General features: G+C 46.3%; 1 protein-coding gene across 5 annotated transcripts in view; it reads left to right on the top strand.

The window, feature by feature from the left end:
- SLC13A3 (solute carrier family 13 member 3) overlaps positions 1-26,829 on the top strand; it is a 64,637-nt gene that overhangs the window by 20,677 nt on the left and 17,131 nt on the right. Inside the window, exons 1-8 of one of the 5 annotated variants that reach the window (XM_036322583.1) lie at positions 1,344-1,492; positions 3,117-3,250; positions 12,875-12,941; positions 15,897-16,082; positions 18,420-18,545; positions 19,923-20,015; positions 20,965-21,069; positions 24,583-24,680. In XM_036322583.1, the coding sequence (XP_036178476.1) occupies positions 1,458-1,492; positions 3,117-3,250; positions 12,875-12,941; positions 15,897-16,082; positions 18,420-18,545; positions 19,923-20,015; positions 20,965-21,069; positions 24,583-24,680 (844 nt within the window). In that variant the 5' untranslated portion in view covers positions 1,344-1,457. Of the gene's footprint in view, positions 1-1,343; positions 1,493-3,116; positions 3,251-12,874; positions 12,942-15,896; positions 16,083-18,419; positions 18,546-19,922; positions 20,016-20,964; positions 21,070-24,582; positions 24,681-26,829 lie in introns of those variants that run through there. The other 4 variants (XM_036322579.1, XM_036322580.1, XM_036322581.1 and 1 more) reach the window with 4 other exon arrangements.

Here is a 26,829-nt window from a genome sequence, read left to right as displayed (position 1 = left end):
CTCATCCAGGCTAACAAACGCATGTCCCACCTTTCACTTACTTATTCATTCCTCCTATATTTAATGAGCCCCTCTGTGTGGCAGACACAGTGAGAATTTTCAAAAGTGCATAAGAACCACTGGGAAATCGGTTGAAATGCTGGTTCCCAGGCTCCATCCCCCGGGATTTGTGGTCAGTGGTTTTAGAAGGGGCCGTTTAGCAGTATGAATCCCACGTTACCTGCTCTGGGGAAGGGCTGAACCTTTCTCTGCCTGTAAAATGGAGATATAATAGCCGAGACCTGCACAGCAAACGCTGCCCATGAAGCATCCCAGTTTGGTGTTTACCAGCCAAGGAGAAGGGAGGGTGGGGAATGGGGAGAATGGCCTCAGAGAAGCAGGAGGCAGGTCTGTTCCCGCAGGCAGGCCCTCAGCCCCTGGCTAGGATTTGAATTTTTATTCTAAGAGGATTGAGTGGCCTTTCAAATAGGGCCATTGTTGTTCTTTGCTTTTTTTTCCCCCCTCCAATTTGGTGAATCTTAAGTATTCCTTTGGGAATAATGTTTTTAAATCATAAAGCACAACACATGAGCTTTAAAACAACAATAAGCACAACAATTACAGCAAAAGGCAGTCATCCAAATACTTTTTTAAAACACATAAATCCATGATATAATATCATATGTATGTACCTCTTTCCAGTAAAAATGATAGGATATAACTACTGTCCTAACAATTGTACTTTTGTTTTCCTTTTCTTTTTTTAAATTGAGTTTTAGAGAGGGAGGGAGGGAGAGTGAGAGTGAGAGTGAGAGAGAGAGAGAGAGAGAGAGAGAGAGAGAGAGAGAAACATAGATGAGTTGTGTTAGGTTTTTGGCTGGTGACTTGGGCTGTGAAAGAATTCACAACTGAGAGAAGAGATAGATGCAAAGAGAAACTTTATTTTACTTTCCCTGAAAGGTAAAGGGCCAGTGCATTGCTAATCAATACAGAAAACAAAAGTGGCATCCCTTTTAAGCCCTGGCTGCTGCTAAGCAACAAGGAAGGGAAGGGAATCCTGGGCCGGAGTTGAGCAGATATCAGGGGGGTTGTAATTTGTTTGTTCTTCAGGAGACATTCTGGGCAGATGTCCTAGGGAAGTGTCTTATCAGTATTTTTCCCAAACCTGTAAAACATGCTTAGAGTAAAAGTTATGAAGAGATCAAAAGAGGCTCGTTTGAAGAGGAAGGGGGAAGGGAACTGTCTACTAACTAGAGACTTCTTGATGCAAATTACCCCTGAGTTGTAGAAATAGCAGGGAGGAGGGGTATGCGAGAACATAGCCTTGAAAGGAACTTATCTTGTCTTGCAGTTTGAATAGAGGGGCTGTGTGAATCAGAGGAGCTAACAGTCGTGGGGTGCTTTTCTAAATTGTGGAAGGCTACCTCTCAGAAAAAGAGGCCTTTTTCGTGTCCTCACACTCACAGTTTGCCTCCTGCATGTGCCCCAACGAGGGATGGAACCCACAACCTGGGTATGTACCCTGATCAGGAACCGAACCTGCCACCTTTTGATATACTGAATGAGCCAACACCTGAGCCACACCAGACAGGGGTGAGGCAACCGCTGTCGTTTGAGGCAGTTTTGAGTGTCAGTGATATTCCCAGATGTCATACCTGTTATACAGTAATGCCATATGAAAGTACCCGTGGTCTTCATTGGTAGCCAAGTCCCAGGCACTTCTAATACCGCAGAACTTTGTGGCCTCTGTTTATCACAGATGGGAAAATTTCTATCAGATGTTAGCAAAAGAAAGATGGATTTTTCTCCCTCCTTTCCATCCTGAATGATATCCATGGCCCCACCCTGATTATGAAACTCTATTTTAAAATTATCTAAGCTGGGGAGGGACACGATGAAATTTGCATTTTTTAAAAAAATTCCTCCTGGCTGCCAAGTGGAGAGCCGATGATCAGTGAGAAGGTGGACGCAGCCCCGTTAGGAGACTGTGCTGGGGGTCCAGACCAAAGATGGTAACAGCGTGGACTAGGTGGTGGCAGTGGAGATGGACAGGATGAGAGAGCTCTTTTTGTGATGGGGGTGGGGGAAGGGTGAGCGTGAAGAAGGTTCTGGGTAACATGTAAGTTTTTAGCATCTGCTTTGGGCCTAGCACTCTGCTAGGCTCTGAAGCTGTGTTTCCTCCTGGAGGAACTGCAGTCCTGGGGAGAGATTCCATCTGTCGTGGAATACCCAAGAAACACACGTGCTGTGGGAGCCCACTAGAGAGGTAGGGTCATGTCATGGGGGAGCTTACATTTGACCTTGAAGAATGGGTGGGGCTCTGGCAAACATATTTTAAAGTTCCGACAATGTGACACCAGTTCAGACATAGATTTTAAAACAGAATAGCCCTGGCTGGTTTGCTCAGTGATTAGAGTGTCAGCCCTCAGACCTAAAGGTCTTGGGTTCGATTCCCGGTCAAGGGCATGTACCTCAGTTTCGGGTTCCCCAGCCCCGGGAGGCACCCAATCACTATGTCTCTCTCATGTCAATGTTTTTCTCTCTCTCTCTCCCCCCTCCTCCCTCCCTCCCACTCTCTCTAGAAATCAATGGAAAAAATATCCTCGGGTGAGGATTAAGAGAAACATAACAACACAGAATAAATACTCTAGAAGAAATCTGAGTCAGTGGGGAAGGGAAGGGTTATTCAGTAAATGGTGGGTGTTGAAATAATCAGCTTATTCTTCGAAAAAAGATCGACTTAGAGCTAACGTCATACTATATATACATCTCAGTAATTTAAGGTGGATTAAAAGTGGAATGTAAGAAAACAGGTCAGGAAACATGAATTCCTATTGGGAGGACCAAGCAATGGAAGGGAGGCAGAGATGAGGGCCCACTTGAGTGCTGGGGGAGTTCGTCAGAGCCGGGGGGAGGGGGGGCGCTGGTAAGACTGGGAGGGAAGGGGAAGAGGGGGCTGGGAAGGCTGTTTGGGGTGAGATGGTAGAGGGTCTTGGTGCTAAACCAAGGCAACTTTATTATACAAGGGGGGCCATCTGTAAAATGAGGGGGCTGTGTGCTTCCGGTGTGGCCAACTCAGACCAGAGGACCTCCTGGACCCCAGTTCCAGCGCTGCCTCTAACTCCCTCCATCCCCAGGCTCATCTTTGGAATGATGGTGAGCACCGCCTTCCTGTCCATGTGGCTGAGCAACACTGCCTCCACTGCCATGATGCTGCCCATCGCCAGCGCCATCCTGAAGAACCTCTTTGGTGAGGAGGAAGAGAACACAGGTGAGGCTGTGGGAAAGGGCGGGGCCAACCTGCAGGTGGAGGAGTGGCGATATCCACAGGGTGTCAGGGCTGGCAAAGGGAAGGCACTTATTGAGCACCTGTTATGCGCCCAGTATTTTAATAATAGCAATAATAGTAATAACAACTGAAAAGTAACGAAGTCAAACCATGGTACTTAAAAAATAGCACTTGTTGAGAATTTACTATATATTAAGCAGAGTTAAACACTTTCCATACACCATCTCCACCTCTCAAAACAGTTTTATGAAATAGGTACTATCATTAAACCCTTTTAAAAAATATATTCTTATTGATTTCAGAGAGGAAGGAGAGGGAGAGAGAGAGATAGGAACATCACTGATGAGAGAGAATCACTGATCGGCGGCCTCCTGTATGCCCCACACTGGGGATTGAGCCCACAACCCGGTCATGTGCCCTCACCAGGAATTGAAACGTGTCCTCCTGGTTTGTAGGTCGACACTCAACAACTGAGCCACACTGGCCGGGCTAAACCTTTTTTTTAAAGCATTTGAAGAGATGCTTAAAGTCATTAATGCCCAGAAAAATGCAAATTGAAACAATGAGATTGACTTTGATGACACTGGCCAAAAATGAGAGAGCTGGATAATGCCAAGTATTGGCAGGAATGAGGGCCATTGGAACTCTGAGCACTGCTAGAGAAAGGGGAAACTGGGTCGGTCTTTCTTAAGGGCGTCCTGCAAATATTTAATCAGATCAAATGTGCACATACCCTGCCACTCAGCAGTTTTGCTCCTGAATGTAAATGTTAAAGGGATTCTGACAAAGGACCCTGAGAGGACGCATGTGACGATGTTCACAGCAGCATTCTCAGTGGTGTGGCGAGTTGGTAGCCACATGGGTGCGATCACTCGTGAAAGGGAAGGGAAAGTGGGGCGGGTGCACACCACAGAGCACTACACTGCTTTTAGGAGCAACTATTGTTAAATAAATGGAGCTCATAAAACATAGTTGTGATTGAAAAAATAGCCAGAAGGAGATACAGGATACATCTCCATTGTGTAAAATACCATAATGTAAATTAAAATCACACACAAGTGACCAAACATTTTGCAAGACCATAAACAAATGAAAAGCAACACAGTAAACACATCAGGGTGGCTGTTCTGGGAAAGACGGGAGTGAGAAATGGAGATAAAAGGGACTAAATGAATAAATACAACAAAAGAGGGGCCTTGTGCAACAAATGAGAATGTGCCACAACTGAGGGGTCACTCAAGCCTCTGAAACCTCTGTGTTCTAAATAAAACAAGATGCAAGTAGCTGCCATGTTTTCAGATGATTAAATGAGGGCTCAGAGGGGGAAGTGACTTCCCCAAGTCACACAGCAGGCACATGGCTGAGCCCCACTTTGCACCCAGGCAGTCTGGCTCCAGTCCACTCTCTTACCCATGAAACCAGCTGCAATCATGGAGGATTCATTTGGCTGCAGGTAAAAGAATACCAGTCTGCAGGTGGCTTAAAGAATAAGATTTTTTTTTAACTCAAATACCACATCCTGTCTGCTTTAAAAAAGTCTTCCTTTTTATTTACATAAATATCTTTAAACAGAAATTTTACATTAGTACATGTGGGCAGAGATTGAAAATTTATACCCAGTATTGATTCTTCTTTTGTTCTTTTATTCTTTTTAAAAAAATATTTTTTTTATTGATTTCAGAGAGAAAGGGGGAGGGAGGGGAGGAGAGAGACAGAGAGAGAGAGAGAGAGAGAGAGAGAGAGAGAGGAACATCAATGACAAGAGAGAATCATTGATCGGCTGCCTCCTGCACACCCCACACTGGGGATCAAGCCCGCAACCTGGGCACGTGCTCTGACAGAAAATTGAACCCCGACCTCCTGGTTCATAGGTCGACACTCAGCCGCTGAGACACCACGGCCAGGCCCTTTGTTCTTTTAGTAATAGAACCCCTACTGGGGCACATGGCTGGGCAGGGAAAAAGCTGAATTTCCCAACCTCCCTTGCAATTAGATGTGACTAAGTTTAGCCAATGGGAATGGGAATATGATGGAGGGGGTGAGCGATGCTGCCTGGCACCCAAAGATGGAAGCCACATATTGAAAAATGGATGGTAGATGCACCCCAGAAACTCTGGCTCCTTTACCCCACCTAACACAACAAACATTACCCATGACACCATGGGTTTTGTGTGCTAGTTACTTTTTTTCGAATATTCGTTCAAGTAAATATATACATATTCATGCTGAAAATATACATATTCACCCACTGACCATCTACATTCAGTCTCATTTACTGTGGTATGGTTACTTCCCCATCCTGTAGTAAGGGGCCTTGCTTACTTTATTTCCGCAGCAGCCCTGAAACCTAGAAATGACTGTAAGTACTTTATAGAGGAGGTTCAGAGAGGTAAAGAACCAAGCACCTTATTGGCAAAGGACAGAGCCAGGGCCTAGGCAGGTCAAGGGCTTCCACGTGGAAGGGAAGAAACGCTCTGGACCAGGGGTTGGCAAGTCTTTTTGTGAATGATCAGATAGTCCCTGGAGGCTTTGCTGGCCACTCCACCGCAGCCAGTCAACTCTGCCCTTGCCCAGAGGAGGCAGCCAGAGACAATACATAAACGACTGTGTGCGCGCCTGCGTCCCAAGAAAGCTTTGTTTATGGTGCCGAACCCATAAACGTCATGAAATATTCTTCTTCTATTGACGTTTCCCAGCCATTTAAAAACGTTAGCGTCATTCTACGCTGGCCGGCAGTGGGCTGGATTCCTAGATTGCGGATCCCTATTTTGTAGTTGGTTTTCAAACTGTGTCCCCTGAGTCTTGGGTTCCAAGAGAGCTGCCTGGTAAGTGCCCTGGGTGGCAGCTAACAGTGAAGGCTCGCTCCTCCCATTTCAACTCCAGCTGCCCCTGCTGGATCTGCTTTATACACCGAGCTGCCAAGAAGCAGTCATAGGTGTTTACTGAGCACTTACTTTATGCAAGGACTCTTCTTAGGGCCTGACAGCTGAATGAGGAGGAGCTAGCATGGGCCCCATTCAGAAGAATGGAAATGGAGGAAGGAATAAACAAAACAGGATACATAAAATAAAAGAAAGCAGGTCACCCCACTTTCAAACAGCTGCTCTGGTGCTTTGAACCCAGATTGGCTGATTTCAGAGCCCGTGTCCTGACCCTGTTATTCTGCCTCCAACACAAGAGCTTTTCAAAGAGTCTAGTGGCCAAAAAAAGGTTTGAAAGCCAAGTCCCTTATTACAAAGATGAAACATCTGAGATCTGGGAAATGGAAGGGACTTGCCCAAGTCACACACAATGTTGGGCACAAAGTGAAATTCTGTCTTCCCTCCAATTTGTGCTGCAGGGTGTCAGGAGGTAGGAGACCCTGGGGGGTTGGGGCAGATGCCTGGGCAGTGGGATCAGAGAGTGATTAACGATTAACCCTAAGATCTAAAGCAAAGCTCATTCCAGTGCAAAGAGAGATGCTCCCTTTCACCCAGTGCCTTCGCTCAGTGAGGTGAGGTGCGGTGAGGTGAGGATGGGGGTGGAGGGCGTGGAGGCTGTGCTCACAGGTCAGGACAGGGGCGAGGAGGCTCCAGGGGCTGTAAGTCCATGAGAGACAGCCAAGCAGCAACCACAAGGATAGTGTGCACTTTCACTTTCTGAAGCCCCACCACATGCCAGACACTGTGCTAAAATCCTCATACCCATCAGCTCACTGAATCTTCCCAACAGCACTGTGAGATAGATGATCCCCATTTCACAGATGAGAAGACTGAGGCTCAGAGGCAAAGTGATTTGTCCAAAGTGCTGAGCTCTGTCGGGATGTGGAACCTGTGCTTCTGAGCACCACGTCAGAGCAGGACAGAGCCAAGGGCAGGGTGGTGCTCGCTGGACAAGACCCCAGGGGTCCTCAGACTTCGAGGACAGCCTGCTCTTCTCGTCTGTTCCTTCACCAGCTCTGCTCCTAGTGCTCCCCAGGGGACTCAGGAGCGTCCTTCTACCTTCACATTCTCATTAGATCCCCCACCTGCTGGTGGCCCTCTCGTCATGCCCATGTCACAGAGCAGGAAACTGAGGCCCAGAGTGGTGAAGTATCTGCCCAGTTCCCTCAGCCAGTAAGGGGCCCACCTGGCTGTTGAGTCTAAGCTCTACCATCCTTCCTCCTGCATTTCTCTGCCCAAAGAAGCCCAGTTTGCCACCATGTCTTTCCTTTAGGAGTGTCCAAGAGGCCACCATTCAAAAACCCATATTTGAGGCTGGGTTAAGCACCGCCCGCCTTCTTTGCTCTTCATTCATGAGGCCAGGAGCCGGGGGCTCTTTTCTCAACTCTAAGATGAGGGCAATACCTCCCATTTCAAATATCTTCTTGTGAAGTTTACATGAGAAATGAGAACCGGGAACACAGGAAGGGGTCCGTTACTATGTGGAAGTTGTATAAAAACCATTAGATTTCCAGGCATTGGAGGAGCTGGTAATAAACCTCATACCATCAGGCACAGTTGAAGTTTCCTGTGCCTCCTGGTTGGGAGGGATTCATTTGTTTATTATCTGTCTCCTTGTAAACGCCAAGCAGAAGGGGAGTTTGTGTCAGTCTCTTTCCTTGCTGTGGTCTTGTTTCCCTACAACATTGTTTGGCACATAATAGGTGTTCAATAAATGAGTGGAATTAAGAAATGAATAGACCAGCCCAGGCAGCATGGCTCAGTGGTTGAGTGTCAACCTATGAACCAGGAGGTCAAGGTTCGATTCCCATCAAGGTACATGCCGGGGTTGTGGGCTCAGTCCCCAGTGTGGGGCATGCAGGAAATGGCCAGTCAACGGTTCTCTCACCATTGGTGTTTCTATCTCTCTCTCCCTCTCCCTTTCTCTCTGAAATCAATAAAAATATATTTAAGAAAAGAAAGAAATGAATAGACCAGTTACTTAACTGTTCTAAGCCTCAGTTTCCTCATAGATAAAATGGGGATATTTATACTTGCCGTCTAGGTTGTTGTGAGTGCTAATTGAATGCATGGATGTAAGCCTGCCTCATCTGGGCCCTTTGACTGTCCCTGGGGTTCTCTTTACTTAATTTGATGCAAGAACTCTTCCCTGCGGGGCTTCTGTGTTCCCAACGTCTAGGTTAGACGAGGGTTTACAGTTCCAGGTCAGACCTACCAAGGGCCAGGTGGGCACCATTGGAGATGGAGTGAGATTCGAGGGAGAGGGGGTGGGGCGAATCAATAGTCCTGGAACGAGCCTGACTCTGCCACTAACCCTTTGGGTCAACTTGATCCCAACCCTGATCCACTTCTCTAGGCCTCAGTTTCCCTGGGTGTAAAGAGGACGGTAATAACCCCTGCCCAGCTCTCCCTGCCCTCCCTGATACAAACTCAGGTACCGGTGTTATTTGAATAAGACCTTACATAAACCCCAACCTCTAACCAGCCTTGTATATAGCACGTACAGTCTAATATCGGGGCTCCTAGCTAAGATGCTGGCAGCAACCAGGGTCTGTGGATGAGTGACAGGGGCTGGGGGGACTGAGGTCAACTGGTGAACACATGCTCCCTCTGAGGGTGTGGGCAGCCTCAGGAGGCTTCAGTTCCCCCATCTGTAACTTCAGGGGAGTCGTTCTCAACCCGGGCTCCCCAGAATACTCACCTGCAGAACTTTTCAAAAATACTGCGGCCCCAGGATCACTAAACCAGAACCTCCAGGGTGGGACTCAGGTACTCCCAGGAAATGCTGCCATTTCCCCAGGGGTGCGGAGGGAAGGGTACAGAGAGAGCTAGCGATGGGTGGGGTTCAGGGTCACTGGGTCAGAGTTCTCCCTGTCCGGCCATCCCCTGGGGAGCGACTTTGCCTCCCAGCATCTGTGTCCTATTAACAGCTTCATTTCCTGCTTCAGTGCCCTGACCTCTGGCCGTGTGCACTGCATGTGGACATGTATTCCCATCACAGGAGCCCCTAGGCCCTCGTCCCCTTGGCCCAGGGTGAACTGATCTGCATTTAGCCTTCGGACCCTGGCTGGTGGTCAGCAGTGCCAGCCTCAGACACAGTAAAAATAGCACACAGCGAACTTCCGTCTTCCCTCTTATTTACGCTGCAGGGTGTCAGGAGGTAGGAGACCCTGGGAGGTTGGGGTAGACGCCTGCTTTTGTGGGCAGTGGGATCAGACAGCTGGGGTTGGTTAATGATCAACCCCAAGACCTGAAACAAAGCTCATTCCAAAGCAAAGAGAGATGCTCCCTTTCACCCAGTTGCTGTGTCGGGGAGGGGAGGTGAGGACAGGGTGGAGGCAGTGGAGTGGAGGCTGTTAGCAGGCCAGGCTCCGGGGGCTTTAAGTCCTGGTACAAACAGGACAGGAGCAGCCCAGAGTGGAGAGAGGAAGGAACTTACTTCCAGGTCCCTGGGTGAGGCAGGGAGAGAGCAGAAGCAGGGGTCTAGACCCTTCTTCCCAGTCCATGCGGGCGAAGATCCCAGAAATATATCTGTAGTCGAACAGGCTGAGTGTATTTCTGCTGCTGCCATGAGGGGGAGTGCACACGGGACAGGCTTGATCGTCTCAGTAAGAGGGCGTGTTAAAGGACCTCTCATAAGACTTGGGCTTTGGCCAGGTCGTGTGGAGGGGCATCTAAGGGAGCAGGCTTTGCTCTACATTAGTTGCTGTCAGAAGTCAGGGGCAGCTTAATGGTTGGGTAAGGAAGTGGCAGCCATTCATTTGGCAAGAGTGGGGGTGCTTGGCATTTTGTGGGAGGCAAGCGGCTTTGTGCTTAGGCAACTTCAACATCCTTGCTTCGGCTCATCGTTTTATCAGTGACTTGGAGGCCAGTGATGTGTAAGATTCTTTAGGTCCAACAAGAGAGCAACATAATGCAGGTAGACGTCAGGGGCCACTTCGATATTCTTTCTCAAGAGCAACCCACGTGAACTAACTCCTGGCTAGTGCTCAGATTCCTGTGACATTCTTTAAATCATAGTCTGGCAAACTTCGGCCCAGCAACTCTAGCCCACTACCTGTTTTTTTGTGAGTCAATGATAGTTGATATATTTTTAAATGGTTGAAAGAAATCGAAAGTCGGATATTTTGTGACATGTGAAAATTATATGAAATTCAAGTTTCAGTGCCCCCAAATAAAGGTTTAGCCCCAGATAACGTTTTACGTGTTGTCTGTGGCTGCTTCCATGATATCATGGCAGGGTTGAATAGTTAACAACAGAGACCATGTGGCTTCCAAAACCTAAAATATTTACCACTTGGCCTTTTACAGAAGAAATTTGCCAGTCCCTGCTTTAAATGGTACATCAGCCCATTAGTTGCTGTAAAAAATATCCCCGATTGGGCATTTACTCCTCACAGTTCTAGAGGCTGGAAGTCCAAGATCAAGGAGCCAGCGGATTTGGTGTCTAGTGAGATTTGACTTCCTCTTCATAGAGGGCTGTCTTCTTGCTGTGTCCTGACATGGTTGCAGGGGCAGGAGGGCTCTGTGGGTCTCTTTTATAAGGGCACTAATCCCATTCATGAGGGCTCCACCCCTATGACCTAATTACCTTCCAAAGCTCCACCTCTTAATACTATCCCATTAGGGATAACATTTTAACATATGCATTTTGGGGAGGATACAAACATTCAGTCTGTAGCAAATGAGTCAACTCCTTAACCCTCTTGACAACCCTAGGAAAACTACTTCCATTTTGTGAATTAAAGAATTGAGGTGCTGAGTGATTCAGAGATATCTCTAAACCAGGGTTTCTTAACCTCAGCATTATTGACATTATGGGTGGGATAATTCTTTTTTGTGGGGGGCTGACTTGTGCATTGTAGGATATTTTGCAGCATTCCTGGCCTCTACCCACTAGATGACAGTAGCACCCCCCGCACCCCAGTTGTGACAACCAAAAATGTGTCCTGACATTGCCAATGTCCATGGGAGGGAGAAGTGGCCCTGGTTGAGAGCCACTGATCTAAGGTCACATACTAAATGATGAAGGTATGATTTGAACCCAGAACCCAGTCACATGCTCAATACCTAGGGATGGTTTCTTTTGCCCTTGGTGATGATTTCAGCAGCAAGAACTTTTGATCTCTTCCATTTTTCTTGTCTATAAAACACTATCAAGCAAGGGATACTTTTAAAATAAAGTCAGATCCTGTCCTGACTCTGGAAGAGTGTCCAACACTCTTCCGCCTCTGCTCCTATGTGACTCAGAGGAGAAACCAAAGTTTTTACTGTGATCCCCAAGTCTCCTGTCTGATCCAGCCCACTTTCTGCTACCCCCACCCCTTGCCACTTACCTCACCTCACCTCCTACTCCTCTCCTACTCCCGCAGGCCCCTTCAGCCCCACTGGTCTCCCCTCTGCTTCTGGATACACCATCACCCTCTCACCTCAGGGCCTTTGCACCTGCTCTTAATTTCCCCAGAGGTTTGCATGGCTCACCCCCTCACCTTCTTCAGGTGTCTGTTTGCTGTTACCTTCTCAGTCATACTTCTCTTGACAAAGATTGTCTGATCCCAGAATACCGGGCCCCTTCCCTGCTTTATTTTTCTCCATGACACTAATTTCCATCTGACATACTGTATATTATACTTATTTGTTTATGGTCTGTCTCCCTAACCAGAAGGTAAGTTCCACAAGGACATAGATTTTCATTTCTTGTCACTCAATGACATCACTGATGGATCGGCTAGGGTTCACTGACAGTTCTGGTCCTGGGCTCCAGGTTGTACCAAGCTCTTGTCTCAGAAGAATGGAAACACTCTTACAACTTATTCACTCTCGGCATTTTTATGGCCATTAGCCTAGTGCAGTCCCACTCCCTATCTCCCCTAGGGCTTCCTTACTCTCTGCTGTCCCAGCACACTGGCCTTCTCGTGGTTCCTCAGTTCTTCTAAGCTTCTTACCCAAGGGCCTTTGCACATGCTGTTTCTGTTGCTCGAAACTTTTTTCTCAAGACCCTTCATGTGGCTGGCTCCTTTTTATCCTTAAGGTCTCACATCCAAAGCCATCAGCGTATGGTGTCTCTCTGTTGACTGATTACAGTAGGCCACCTGCTCCCTCTCCCTACTCTGTAATTACTTTCTATCACCTGCCCCAGCTTTATGTCCTCCCTCACTTTCATCACTACCTGAAATGTTCTTTCTGTGTTCACTGTCTGTCTCCCTTTCTAGAACATAAACTTCATGGGAACAGGGACCTTGTTGTATACTTTTCACTGTGTATCCCAAGCTCATAGTCAATAGCACATAGTAGGTGCTCAGTAAATACTTTTTGAATGAATAACTGGGAGATTGGGGCCACCCATTCCATTGCTGATCCATTACCACTCATAACGAGTCTTTCCCGAACATCCCTTTGGCAATGGCTGCTCAGGTAAGCGTAGGCTTGAGTTCTGGGCTGTCAAGCAGTCTTACAGCTAGCGAACTCCCTGCCCTCAAGTCTGGGGTCTCCAAATAGGCACGGGTGGGGCAGGAAGATGGAATGTTGAGTGGCTTATTTTATTTATTTATTTGATTGAATGAATAGTATGGGATTCTTGGCCAAGAGTGAACCCTGAAGAAGTACTCTTGACTGCCTACAAAAGGATGGGCACACTCCTGTCCCACTCACATGACACTAAGCACATCATGCTTTCTTCTCCTAGTTGCTGTGGGGACAAAAGGCATGAACCCTGTGCCCATGGAGATGCAATTTCTTGCCAGAAGAGAAGAGTGAGTTCCTGGTAAAAATCATTGAGGAGCCAATTCTTGGTCCAAGGAGATGATGAACGAGAGCTCAGTGCTGCCAGCAACCTCCCTCCCATCTCTGAAAATTTCTCCAAATGACATACTTGCCCAAGTTTCCACCTTTTGCTTATGCATAGATCTCCACAGAACCCTTAAAAATGCAGATGTGGCTAGGCAGAGGGGTACACTCAATCCCTGGAGCTTTAGGAAGGGGAGGGGCTCCAGGCCAGGCCCAGAAGAGCAGAAGAGCACAAGCCACATGATAGTCAAGAAGGAGAGCAGGTGCAGACCAGGTCGAGAGGCGCCAAGGACAAAAACGTCCTATGAGACAGTAATAATCGTGACTTCTGTGAGTCCAGAAGCACCTTCACATCAATAGCATGTCCAGTCTCTGGTGTACTTTGTGTATAACAATATGGTTAAGATCTTGGGGTTTGGAGCCACACAGATCTGACTTTGAACCCGGGCTCTGCCATTTACCTGCTGTGTCATTTAACCTTTTTGAGCCTCAGTTAAGTTCACCTAACAACTGGATATGATATCGGAACCCAGCTTAAAGGGTTGTTTTGAGATTAAATGGAATAATGTCGACAAAGCCAGCTGCTAGGCCCTACATGCACGATGGTAGCGCTTGTTATTAATGGCATTGTTATCTTGATTTAATGGTGATGGAACAGTAGGAAGTAAAGTGATTTGCTCTCAGCATTGCTGGGCATTGATCAGGTCTGTTTCATTCACAAGTAAAATCCATAATATGTCCCATGGTTGTGAGTGTTATGCAGGAGAATAAAGCAGTAAAGAGGCCAGGGCGGGGGCCTGGAGCTGGAAAGGGCAGCTTTAAAATGGGTAATGAGGGAAGGCCTCTCTAAGAAGGTCATGCTTGAGCAGACACCTGAAGGAGATGCGGGATCGTGGAGGATCTGTAGAGTGTTCTCAGCAGAGGGACCAGCAGGGGCAAAGTTCCTGGGAGTCCAAAGCAGACAGGAAGCCTGTACGCTCCCTGTGGGGTTGGAGTTGGGAGAGTGGGTGGTAGATAGTGTTAGAGAGAGTGCCTGCATGGTGAGGGTGGAAGTAGTGGGACAGGGCATGTGGGACCTCATAGGCCGCTGATGTAGCGTTGATTTTGAATGGAGGGGAGCTGATGGAGGGATAGCAGAGGAGGAATATGATTTTACATCTGATTGTTTTATCCCAATGACTGTACTCCTTCCCAGCACCCCTTGGGAGCTTTGAGTCCAGCTTTGAAATCACGGGTTCTGTGATGGCCCAGCCACTCACTACCATGCAACCTGGGAATCAATTTTCCTCCTGCCTATGCAGAGTTTATTGGAAAATACCTGATGCTACTCTCTGGAACGCCATGTCCATTAGATGAAAACTCTATGTCCTCTGGATGCAAGCCCTGTCCCCTCTCTGGGCCTCAGTTTCCCCATCTAAACAAAGAAGGGGTTGCACTAAATCAACCCTAAGGCCCATCTGCTGTCTCATTCTCATTGGGAGGCTCAGTCTGGTTGGGTTCCCACATCTGAGAGGCCACAGTTCCCGACCAGGCCACTCACCTGAGAAGTCAGACCATGATGACATGGGTCTCCAGCTGCTTCCTTGTGTCCCTTTCAGACTTCTGATCATGTCCCCATTGTCCACTGGAGATGGGGCCCCTCATGTAGCAATTAAAACCAGACAGTATTTGATGGATCTTTCATTATTTTAAAATATTTGATTTAAAATATATATATATATATATATATATATATATATATATATATATATATATATATATTTCTTTATTAATTTCAGAGAGGAAGAGAGAAGGAAAGAGTGAGATAGAAACATCAATGATGAGAGAGAATCACTGATTGGCTGCCTCTTGCGCACCTCCCCACTGGGGAACGAGCCCGCAACCCAGGCATGTGCCCTTGGCCGGAATCAAACCTGGGAGCCTTCAGTCCGCAGGCCGATGCTCTATCCAAGGAGCCAAGTTGGCTAGGGCAAAATATTTGATTTTTTAATGGCACAGGAGCAATTCTTAATTTCATTCACTTATAAACATTTTATAATTGCACAAGTCAAAAAAAAAACAAACTCTTAAACAAAAAATATATTCGGCATCTCACTCCCAAAGACAAGTTAAAACAGTAAAGTGAATACCAATCTAGATTATTTATTGATATCTCTATATATATATACACACATTTTCTTAAATGAAAATGCTGACAATACTATATATGCTGTTTTGGAAACTGTTATCTCACTTAATGGAGTGTAGTGAACATCTTTTTACCTCAATCACATTTGTGTCAACATCATTAACTTTAAATTATATAATTAATAACTCTTAATTTTATTCTTTCCCAAAACTCTAACTGTGCAAGGAAAACAACCCAGAAAAAATACAAATAGAAAAAAAGGGCCCGTAGTTCAACCCCCGAGAAAGGTACCAAAATGACTTTGCCTATGACTATTCTAGACTTTTCTTAAAACTCAAATATTCATGAAATAATGTGAGTATTGTTAAAATAAAATAAAAACTAGTGCTGTTACCTATCTTTCCACTTTACATAATGGATATCTTTCATCTTAATACACTCATCTAAATCACAATTTTTAAATAGCATCCAGAAAGGGGATCATCTTTATTTAGCCAATCCCCTTTTGATGGTGATTTAGGTTATTCTAAATGGAAATGATAAAAATTAATTAACTAATTAATTAAAATGGTATTTAACACCATGGGGAACTCTTGTACCCACATCGAGACATTTGCCCAATTATTTCTTTGGGACTAATTCTTAGCAGAGAACCCCTGAGCTGAAGGGGTGCCGAATTACCTTCTCAGGAGACCACGGAGCTCTCCCCACCCCAGCAATGTGCGAGCTGCTCCGTGTGAGCCCAGGATCGCTGTGTGTGTGCTGAATGGCGTCTCTTTGGGTTTGTTTAAAGCAAAGACTTCCCTGAGGAGGCAGAGGATCCGCCGGCTCTTGCAGACAGCAACAAGAAGGCGGAAGAATATCGCAAAAACATCTGGAAGGGCCTCCTCATCTCCATCCCTTACGCGGCCAGCATTGGGGGCACGGCCACTCTCACCGGCACGGCTCCCAACCTCATCCTACTTGGTGGGATCAAGAGGTAAAAGCAAGTGTCCTCGTTCCCCCAGCCCACCTCCCCTCCCCCCCCCCCCCGCCCCCGCCCCCGCTTCAGTTAACTAACATCCAGGGAATGTATCTTGAGTGCCTTCTATTGGCCAGGCTTCAGCATAAAACCCAGCCAAGTCTCTGCTCTGTGGGACTTTTATTCTGGTGGGGAGATACATGGTAAAGGAAACAGCAAATGAATATGAGAGATGTCCATGTCATAAATTGTGAAATAAATCAAAGCAGGATAAAGGGGTAGGAGGCACAGGAGTGAGTCGGTCACGGATGTCCGGCCTTTCTAACAAGAGGACATTTGAGCAGAGCCCTAGAAGTGAGGGAGTGAACCCTGTGGACACAGAAGGACAGCGCCTTGCAGACAGAGGGGCAGCCTGAGCAAAGGTGAACGGCATAAAGGCCGCCAGGCTGCAGTGTAGAAGGTGCGGGGGATTGTGGGAGGAGATGCGGTAAGAAGAGGCCAGACGAAGGCAGCTCTTGGAAGACCCAGTGGGGAGTCCGTGGAAGCTGAGAGCAGAAGGGCGACGTGATGTGGCATCTGCTTTGAAAACACCCCAACTAGAGGCGTTGGTCTGCGCTGTCCTGTCCAGTAAGAAGCTTGGCAGCCATGCACGCGGGCCAGCGGGACAGCGGGTTCTGCCAGGAGGTGAAGTGTTCCCATCTCTGAAACTATTTCAACAGAGGCCGGCATGAGAACAAGAGAAGGCTTCTCAGACAGCATGGCTTGTCGACTCGGTCATTCCAAGCCTCTTAGTTCAAAGATTTAAAAAAAATTCCTGTATTTCAAGATCCTAAGATGTTCAGATTCTAGGATTCTGAGAGGTTTTCAGATTCCTGTGCAGTGGAGATACGGCCTGCATTGATTTAATCTTCACAAATGCGCACGTAAGCATTTGGCAAGCAGATAACAGTAAAAAGTCTTTGATGTCCCACATGGCCCCAGCGGCTGACCAGTTTCTTTTCCTGCTACTCAACCAAGGAATCAAGGACCTAGTATCGGGAGGGTGAGGGAAAGCTGGTGTTGGTCTCCTGAGAGCAGGTTTGGCATACATAAATCGGTCCTCTACTTGAGGGTAATTGAAATTCTTTTTATGAGAAATTTTAAGTACACTCCAGTTTTGCCTCACAAACTAATTTTAAAACCTTAAACCTCCACTATATTATATCAGGTGCCTAAGTTCCTTGATTGTATGATTTGATATCAGGTAGAAACCAGTGATTCTCAGCCACTGGGTGCTTGTTAGAGTCACTGGGGGAGATGAAAAAATACAGCTGGGTCTCAGTTGCAGAGTGTGATTCAGGGGGTGTGAGATGGGCCAGGTGTCAGCATTTTGCCAATTGATTTCAGCCGGCTGCAGACCTTTGGTGTCTTTTCATCTCCATTCTCTGAGCAAGACTTGGCTGTGCCTTAGGTTTTGGTTAGCAAACCTAGATGGCCCTGTTTCAGATGTGGGCACAGCCTGGGCTGGCCCTGTAGTCTCCTCAACTGGAAGAGGCTGGACAGGAAAGATGTGGGTTCTGGGAGCCTCAGGGCAGGTCCTGAGGTGGGGGATGCAGGTAATGGGTGGGGTGGCAGTTGCTATCAGAGAAATTTCAGGCTGCCTGCCCATGCTGACATGAACAGAACTTTGTCCCAACTTTAAAAGAAATTAGGGAGGGTCCGACCGGCATGGCTCAATGGTTGAGCATCGACCTATGAACCAGGGAGTCATGGTTCAATACCCAGTCGGTTGTGGGCTCAAACTCCAGTAGGGGGTGTGCAGGAGGCAGCGGATTAGTGATTCTTATCATTGGTGTTTCTCTCTCTCTTTCTCCCTGAAATCAATAATAATAATAAAAAAATTTAAAGCAATTAGGGAGGAAATGCTGGAGTTGTAAGTGAAAATATCAAACATGAAGGATTTGGAGTAAATTGTATATAAATTACATGCATGTTATCGGCAACATTTAATTGCTCAGGCTTGGACTCTCTGGTCTTGGAGGAGAGGATTTAGAAGGAATGCTAAGTAATATGGAGTTCCGGTTCTCCAGCTGGGAGCCCAGGAGACAGGGCAATAGCTGCCCTGAGCGTTTTCCTGGGGCTTTGTTCCCCAAATTCATTTCATTAGTTTATTCTGATTATACATTTAATGGTGGGTACATTATAGAACTCTCAGATAATATAGAAAAATAAACATTTGAAATACCTTTCATGCTACTGTGAATATTTAACATACTTCTCATTTTTCTATGCATGCGTGAGCACGCGCGCACACACACACACACACCCCCCAGCATGGCTGATCTTGGCTGGCTCTCGCCTCCCTCTTTTCTCCAGTGCCTTCCCACAGAGCGACGTGGTGAATTTCGGCTCCTGGTTCATTTTCGCCTTACCTCTTATGGTGCTGTTCCTGTTGATTGCTTGGCTCTGGATCTCCTTCCTGTATGGGGGACTGTTCACGAGGTACCACCTTCATGTTTCACTTGAGCTTTGAGCCAGACTGAGCTGTGTTCAACCCAGGTTCCTTCTCACTAGGGAATGGCGGCTTGAGTCTTGGTCTTCTGCATATACCGAGGACTGTCTTTATAATGTCATGTTATCTTCTCACTTGGTGACTATAGTAGACCTCACTTCCCCACCGTGTGCAGATAGTGGGTGGTGTGTGGATAGTGGGTGGTGCTATGCTCAGACCCTCAGTTAATTCAGCCATCATCAATATTAAACCACTAATAAAAACACATTTTTATTTTAATAAATATTGTCAAATCATTCTTCATAAGAATTGTACTAATTTGTTCTCCCATTTACCACATATGAGAGTGTCTGTTACCATACAGCAAAGTGGATTTTTGCCAATCTGATAAGAGAAAAGTAATTTGCATTTACTTTATTAAGAGTAATTTTGAACACCTTTTAACATTGGGGGGCAGTATGAAAAGTTTTTATATATTCATGGGCACCATTGGTATTCACTTTCCTGTGAATTGCTAAACTGTGTGTCTATATCCTTTGTACATTTTTCAAATGGACTGTTGGTGTTGGTTGATCTTATTGATTTCTAATACTCTTTATATATTGAAAGGTTAGTGATTATTCTGCAATATGAGTTGCAAATATTTTTCTAACTTGCTTTTTACTTTGCTTACAGTGCTTTCTTTCATGTAAGATTTTTGAGAAAATTTTACATAGACTATTTATCAATCTTTTCTCATATGGCTCCTGAATTTTCCATTACAGTTAAAAAGGCCTTCCCATTAAAGGAGTTATAAAAAAAAGTAATCAGTTTTCTTCTGATATTTTAATATTTTTCACATTTAAATTCCTTTTTATCTATTTGGAGTTTATCCTTAGGGTGCTATGAGGTTTAAATTCATTGTCATGGTATCCTTGTCAAAAATCAATTGACCACAGATGTGTATGGGTTTATCTCTGAACTCCCAATTCTGTTCCATTGAACTATATATCCAACACCATTGAACAAATAGCCCATCTTTTGCATACCAGCTGTGATACCAACTTTGTCACAGATAAATCCCCATTTATATTTGGCTATATTTCTGGGCTTTCTATTTTATTCCATTGATTTGTCTGTTTATTCATGTTTCTGTTTGATCCCCTAAAGGATCCCCTGGGAGTCAGATGATCAGATTCACATTTAAAAAGAACATCCAGGCTGTATGTGGGGAGAACAGTTTTTAGGAAGGGAAGACAGAGGGAGACCAGCAGGCCACTGGAGTTTCCCGAACAGAGATAATGAGGCCTGGCCAGGTGGTGGTGGGCTGGGGCGAAGTTAGTCACCCTTGCAGTAGCCACTCCTAACTTCTCTACTTTCTGTTTCAGGGGCTGGAAGAAGGACACAGAGGTCAATGCCACTGGAGAAGAAAGGGCTCGAGCTGTGATTCAGGAGGAATACAAGAGTCTGGGGCACATGGTGTGCGCGATCCAGGGATCCATGGGGTGGAGAGAAAACTGGGCGGTAGACTTTCAAGAGAATTACCTCTTGGTCTGATTCCTGGGTCCCCAGGGGCTGAGTCCCAGGGGAATATCAGGACCAGTGGCCTGAAATGGGGTCCTGGAGATGGAGGGTAGGGAGGTGGCTCACACAGTCAGCCTCTTGCCCTGGTGCTGGGGTAGATACTAGGAAGCTCCTCAGGGTGTACTTGGGGTAGGGACTTGCCTCCTTCCTGCCAAATGCACCCTTTCCCTCCTGGTACATGGGAGACTCAACATTGCTTTGGGCAGCTTCCAGGACCTTGTTTAAAGTGTGTATTTCCTGTGGTAACAATAACTCGGAGTCAGCAGGCTTGCCCCCAAGGGCTGACTCTGCCACTCATTTCCTGTGCGACCTCGGGCAAGGCACTAACCCTCTCTGGGCTCTGTTCCCCAATCTGTGAAATGGGCACATTGGGTAGATATTTGCCCCCAACATTTGCAGACTCTCTCTTTCTACTTCTCTTCATGTCTGTCCCTTTCTGTGTTTGTCCCACTCTGCGCTCGTGTTCATCCCTGTGTGTGACTCTCTGCCTACCTCTCTGTTTCCTGTCTCTCTGATTCTCTCTTTTTCACTCTTTCTCTCTGTCTCTGGATTCTCCCTAGGACTCTGGGAAATTCCCAGTAAAAATTATATAAATAGTTTTGCTGAGGGGCTGCTTGATACTTAGGAAGGACCCTGGCGAGTGTGGTAGGCCCAGGCAGGAACCACTCACACCACAGAACAGCCCTCTCCTCACGCGGGGGGCTTCCTGGGGAGTGAACTCCTCCTTTCAGTTTCTCAGAGGCAGGGTCTGGGCCCAGTCACACTGTGGGCACCTGCCCGAGGCCTTCCCACCCCGCAGACCGCCCGAGCCCACGGTCACCATGTGCCTGCATATCTATACCACAGGTTTGCTGAACGGGCCGTTTTCGTCCTTTTCTGCATGTTTGCCATCCTCCTCTTCTTCCGGGACCCGAAGTTCATCCCTGGCTGGTCCAATCTCTTCAAACCTGGGTGAGCCTCTGGGGACCCACAGGTGGAGTCCAACAGGGAAGATTCCGGAATGGGCCGCGTGGAGCTGGAGAGGCAGTGCAGTGGGGTGACCTGGGCGAGGTTCATGCCTCTGGTCCCTGGTCATAAAGAGTTTTGGTTTGGAGGATAAGACATTTGGGTTCTCATGTATTAAGAGCTTTGTCTTTGAAATCAGACAAAACTGGGTTTCATGGGCAGCTGTGTCACTTACAAATTGTGCAGCCCCAATCATGTCATTCATTCATTCATGCACTCAGTCAACATTTTTTGAGAGCCTAATATGTGCTAAGCATTATGCTAGATGCTGGGGACACAGACAAAAACAAGTAGTTAGACAACAACATAACATTGTAATGAGTGCAATGAAAGAGTGAGAGGGTGGAATTATAAACGAATGGAGTGCGGGCCTTGACTTTGGATAGTTCTGGGAAGAACCGAAGTTAGAAAGAGTGGAGATAAAAACTGGAGACACACTAGGCATGTCTATGAGAGCCTGAGGTAGGAACCAACTTAGGACCCTTGAAGCCCAATGTGACCCACGCCTGGTGGGAAGGGAGGGAAGTGGGAAAGACGTGGCTGGAAGGGAAGGTGAGGGCCAGATCATGGAGGTCTTGTTGGACATGTTAAGCATTTTGGTATTTTTTAGTAAGAGTAATGGGAAGCTATTGGAGGATCTGTGTCGCAGTGTCCTCATCTGTAAAATGGTATAATAACAGCACATTTCTCACCGAATTGTTCTGAGGATAAATGAGTTAATACATGTCAAATGATTAAAATTGCTCATAGGAAGAACTCAGTAAAACATCAATTACATTTACTAGGGAATGCATAGCGGGGTCAAAAATACAGGTGAGAGAACAGTTAGGAGCTATGACACCATCCAGATGGCCGCTGTCATCTGAGACAGGGGTCAGGAAGCTAAGGCTTATGGACCAAATCTGGCCCACTCTTGTTTTTGAATGGTTTTTACATTTTTAAATGGCTAGGGAAAAGCAAAAGACTATACAGGATGGGGCAAAAGTAGTTTTATAGTTGTGAGTAAGCAAAATACAGAATTTATTCTTGCATCATTATTTATTAATTATCGTATTATCTTCCATATGAACAACTGTAAACCTACTTTTGCCCCACCCTGTAGTTTGTGGCACATGAAAATTATATGAAATTCGAAGGACAGTGTCTACAAATACAGTTCTGTTGGACCACAGCCATACCTTAGGTACTGTCTACGGCTGGTTTCGTGCTGTGATGTCAAAGTTGAGCCATGACAGAAACCACATGGCCTGCAAAGCCAAGGTATTTACTGGGTGGCCTTTTATAGAAGACGTTATGGGCCCCAATCTCGGCGAAGGCGTTAACGGCTCGAATGAAACAAAGAAAGTGAAAATCACCTAGAATCTTTGTCTCCAGATCTGATGGACATCCTTTCTGACTTAAAAGGAGTGCCTCTCTGAGAACCATTCCACAACTTGATTGGATTGGTGGCTATAAGACTCTGTACATTAGGCTAAAATCACTTAACTATATCCTTAAAATGGGTGCATTGTATTCCATGTTAAGTATATATTTCAGTAAAACTAATTTTTTAAAACACAAGCAAACTGACTAAAAAGAAACCTATCTAAACACAAGATTTTTTTGACAGAAGTGTGATTACAGTGAACATATTGTTTGTGATCTGCTGTTTTTTGTTTCATGATAAAAGTTATGTTTACTCATTATAAAAAAATTCAAGCAATGCTGAAGTGAAAAAGTAAAATTTAGTTGCCCTTCATCTCCCCTCTGTCCCACTCCCCAGTGATATTCACAATTAAAGTTGGTGTGTAATATTGTAGACACACACACGCACATTAATACACACACAGAGACATATAACAAAAAATTGGGAAATATAATAATAGGATCATGGACAGTTTGCCATTTCATTCTTCTTATTAAATATTTTTATTGATTTTATTTATTTCAGAGAGGAAGGGTGAGAGAGAGAGAGAGAAACATCAATGATGAGAGAGGATCATCAATTGGCTGCCTCCTGCACACCCCCTACTGGGGATTGAGCCTGCAACCTGGGCATGTGCCCTGACTGGGAATTGAACTGTGACCTTCTGGTTCATAGGTCAACACTCAACCACTGAGCCACATTGACAGGGCTATTTCATTCTTTTTAAACACTGCATAGTATCCTATAGAATGGGAGTATCTTAATTTAGCTTATCAATTCCTTTTGGATTGTGTCCAATACTGCAAATAAAAACTTTTTTTCTATTTACAAGGTTTCTTGGTTGTATGTCTACACATAAAAATTGATATTATCTCATATATTAAAAAAAGATGTAGGGTATTTCATTATGTACATATTATATATATTATTAAAAACACTTTATTTAAACATGTCTCTACTAAGCATCTTCTATTTTTCAGTCTTATCAAATGAACATCTCTGTACATAATCTGTGTACAGAGTCCAGTTATTTCCTGAGGGTGAATTCCTAGATGTATAATAACCAGATCGAGGGGTATTCACATGGAAAGTATTGAAGCATGATGCCAGCTGTCCTCTGGAAGGTTAAACATCTATTTTCCCACCAGCCCTATATGTTTTCCAACATCCTCATTCGGTGTTACCACCCTTTCCAAGTTTGCCTGTCTGTTCGCAGAGGTAAAAACAGAGTAGTACTCCGTTAGTGTTTTGATTTATATTTCTCGAGTATAGTGGTATCGCCCACCTTTTCCAGTTTCTTGGCCATTTGAATACTCTTCTTCCCAAATGTGTGGGCTAAACATGCTTTTGTTAGTAGTTGGCTCTGAGCTTCTTTGAACTTGCAGCTGGGAAAATCTGGGTTCAGTACCCATCTCCCCACAGACCATGGTCTGGCCTTGAGCCAGTTGCTCTGCTCTCTGAGCCTTGGGTTCCTCATCTGAAATGGAAGAGGCCTACCCCAGGCTTCTGAGAGCTTAGCATCTCCTCCACTGGACACCTTGTGGATCCTTGCAAGCTGGTAGTTAGGCTTTGTGGGGCCATGAAGCTGGCTCCATCTGGGCTCTGCTGATCTGAGTGAGCTCCATGTCCATGTAGTAAGCTGCCCGTCCCAGGAGGAATGCAAACAGAAGCTGAGCAAATACAGAGCTGCTACAGGAACCCTGGTTACAGTGACCCATGGGGGTTCCACAGACCCCGGTATTCTGTGGCTCTCAGATTCTTTCCTCCTTGGTCAAGTCCCTTGACCTCGTGTCCTTGAGTTGGGAGGAAAAGTATTTATTTGGCTCAAGCAGGATCTAAAAGCCCCGGGGGGGCTGTGGGCAAAGGGCTTTTGCATCCACGGGTGGTTGCATCCGTGCTGAGTTCAGTGCAAGACAGAATCCAGAGGCCGCTGACCAGGCCCCTTCACAGTGGCCCTGATGCCCTCCCACAGATCCTCACTGGTAAATCTGCCAAGCCTTGGCCTGCTGAGATGCCCAGGGTCACATGATTCAGGGCCTTGTCTGTCCTTGTAGGTTTACTTCTGATGCTGTAACCGGCGTGAGCATTGTCACCATCTTGTTTTTCTTCCCATCCAAAAGGCCCTCTCTCAAGTGGTGGTGTGACTTTAAAGGTAAGGTGGTCAGGGCTGGGGTGTCGGTGAGCTCAGTGAGTTCTGTGGTGTGGAGCGTAGTAATCGGTGGCCTGAGGTGGGCCCCACACCTGGGACCTGAGAGCCAGCCCTACTGTACGAGCCACGAGCCACCCTGAGTCTCCCCACCCCCGCTCCCCGTTCTCTGTCTGAGCAGCTACCTTGTCTGGCACTTTGGGCTTCCGGAGGTGGCTGTCCAGGCAGGGCCTAGCCACTGGATACGGTCCCCGGGCCAAATCCAGCTGCCTGTCTATTTTTGTACAACCCATGAGCTGAGAATGGCTCTCACATTTCTAAATGGTTGAAAAGAATCAAGAGGAAAATATGACACACAAACATTACATGAAATTCAAATTTCAGTGGCCATAAAGTTTTTAATTTCTTCAATAAGAAATTTGTGGGCTTTTAATTTCTCTAGTTATTTAAGTGTCTCTGCAATAGCCTCATTGTTGCCTGTTGGCCCACAAAGCCCGAGATATTTACTCTCTGCTCCTTTATAGAAAAGCTTTGCCACCTCTGGACTTGCAACTCAATTGCCCACAGGGCCAGATGTGAGCATCTCAAGCTGGGTTAAAATGAATAGGAAGCGGTGTGGAGTGAGGCAAAACTGCTGGAAAACATTCAAATCCAGCCTAAAAGCATCACAGAGCCCTCCAAACCAAACTGTCTGTAGTCTGGCCTTGGTCTTCAGAGCTCCATCCAACATGTGACCCCACTGGATTTCCAGCAGCCTGCCTTGAGAGGGTGCCAACACCTGCCACCTGTCACAGATGAGCATGTGTGTGCCTGGCCCATCGCTATTTGGGGAGTGAGATGAGCTCTGGACCAGGAGTCAGGAAACAGTGGTCCTAAGCTAATTATTTTCTATTGTGTGTTTTTTAATTTATTTTTATTGATTTCAGAGAGGAAGAGAGAGATAGAAATATCAATGATGAAAGAGAGTCATTGATCGGCTGCCTCCTGCACACCCCACACTGGGATGGAGCCCACAACCTGGGCATGTGCCCTAACGGGGAATTGAACCGTGAGCTCCTGGTTCATAGGCCGACGCTCAACCACTGAGCCACACCGGCCAGGCACTATTTTCTATTGTAGAAAAAAATGGCATATTAGGAAGGATAGTTCCAATTTTGTAGGATGGGGGTTGGAGTGTGGGGGGTACCGCGTAAGGATCGGGAGGGAGAGGATTTCTCGGTCCCACCAATAGTTCCTGGAGCAGAGCTGGCCCAGGAGGAGGCTGGCTCGGGGTCCGAGGGGCTTAGGCTGTGGGCTTTGGCCTCTGCAAAACTGAACAGGCTTCCCTTGTTCCTCCATCTCTGCTTCTCTGTCTTGCTTCCAGGCGCTTTCCTCACAATCCGCTCCGTGTGCCATTTCTTGGTCTCTTCATAGTTTCCACTGCTCCTTAGCTTTTGAATGTTGATAGTTTCCGCTTCATTCTAGTTCTTGCCTTTTTGTAAGTTCTGTCTTCACCTTGCTGGTGCCCACTCTCTTTTAGTATCTGCTCCCACGGCTTCTACTTCCTGTCCCCTCAGCCTCCGTCCCCCTGGCTTCCCGTCTTACCATGTGCGCTCCTTCGCGTCCACTCCCTCGGAGCCTCTGTTGCCTTCTGGCATCTGTTTCCTCATAACGTCTGCTTCCTCGTGACCCCCACTTCCTCGCAGTTCCTGCTTCCTGGGAGGATCTGCTTCCTCAAAGTGTCTGTGTCCCCACAGAACCTCCGCTGCTGGCCCCCCTCCTATATTATTATGCGACCTCTGTCCATTCTTCTATCTTCAGTTATCACTTCTCTTTGCCCAGTTGTCTCTCTATTGCCCATGGATGCTTCTGAGAGTAAGAATCTAGTTGGTTTGGTTTGTTTGTCCTTTTAAAATAGCAGCTGTACTGAGATATAATTTACATACTGTACAAATCACTCGTTTGAAGTGTACATTCAGTGGTTTTCAGTATATTCACAGAGTTGTACAGTCATCAGTACTATTTTAGAACATTTTCATCACCCCATGAAGAAACCCTGGTTCATTAGCAGTCGCTCATGCCCCTCCCCTCAAGCCCTAGACAATCACCAGTTTACTTTCTTTACGGATTTACCTATTCTAGACATTTTATATAAATGTAAACATAGTTACATATG

The sequence above is a fragment of the Myotis myotis genome, unplaced genomic scaffold, assembly GCF_014108235.1.
Source record: "Myotis myotis isolate mMyoMyo1 unplaced genomic scaffold, mMyoMyo1.p scaffold_m19_p_9, whole genome shotgun sequence".
NCBI lineage: Eukaryota > Metazoa > Chordata > Mammalia > Chiroptera > Vespertilionidae > Myotis > Myotis myotis.
The sequence above is the reverse complement of the archived record's forward strand: the minus strand, read 5'-3'. Positions and strand labels throughout refer to the sequence as shown.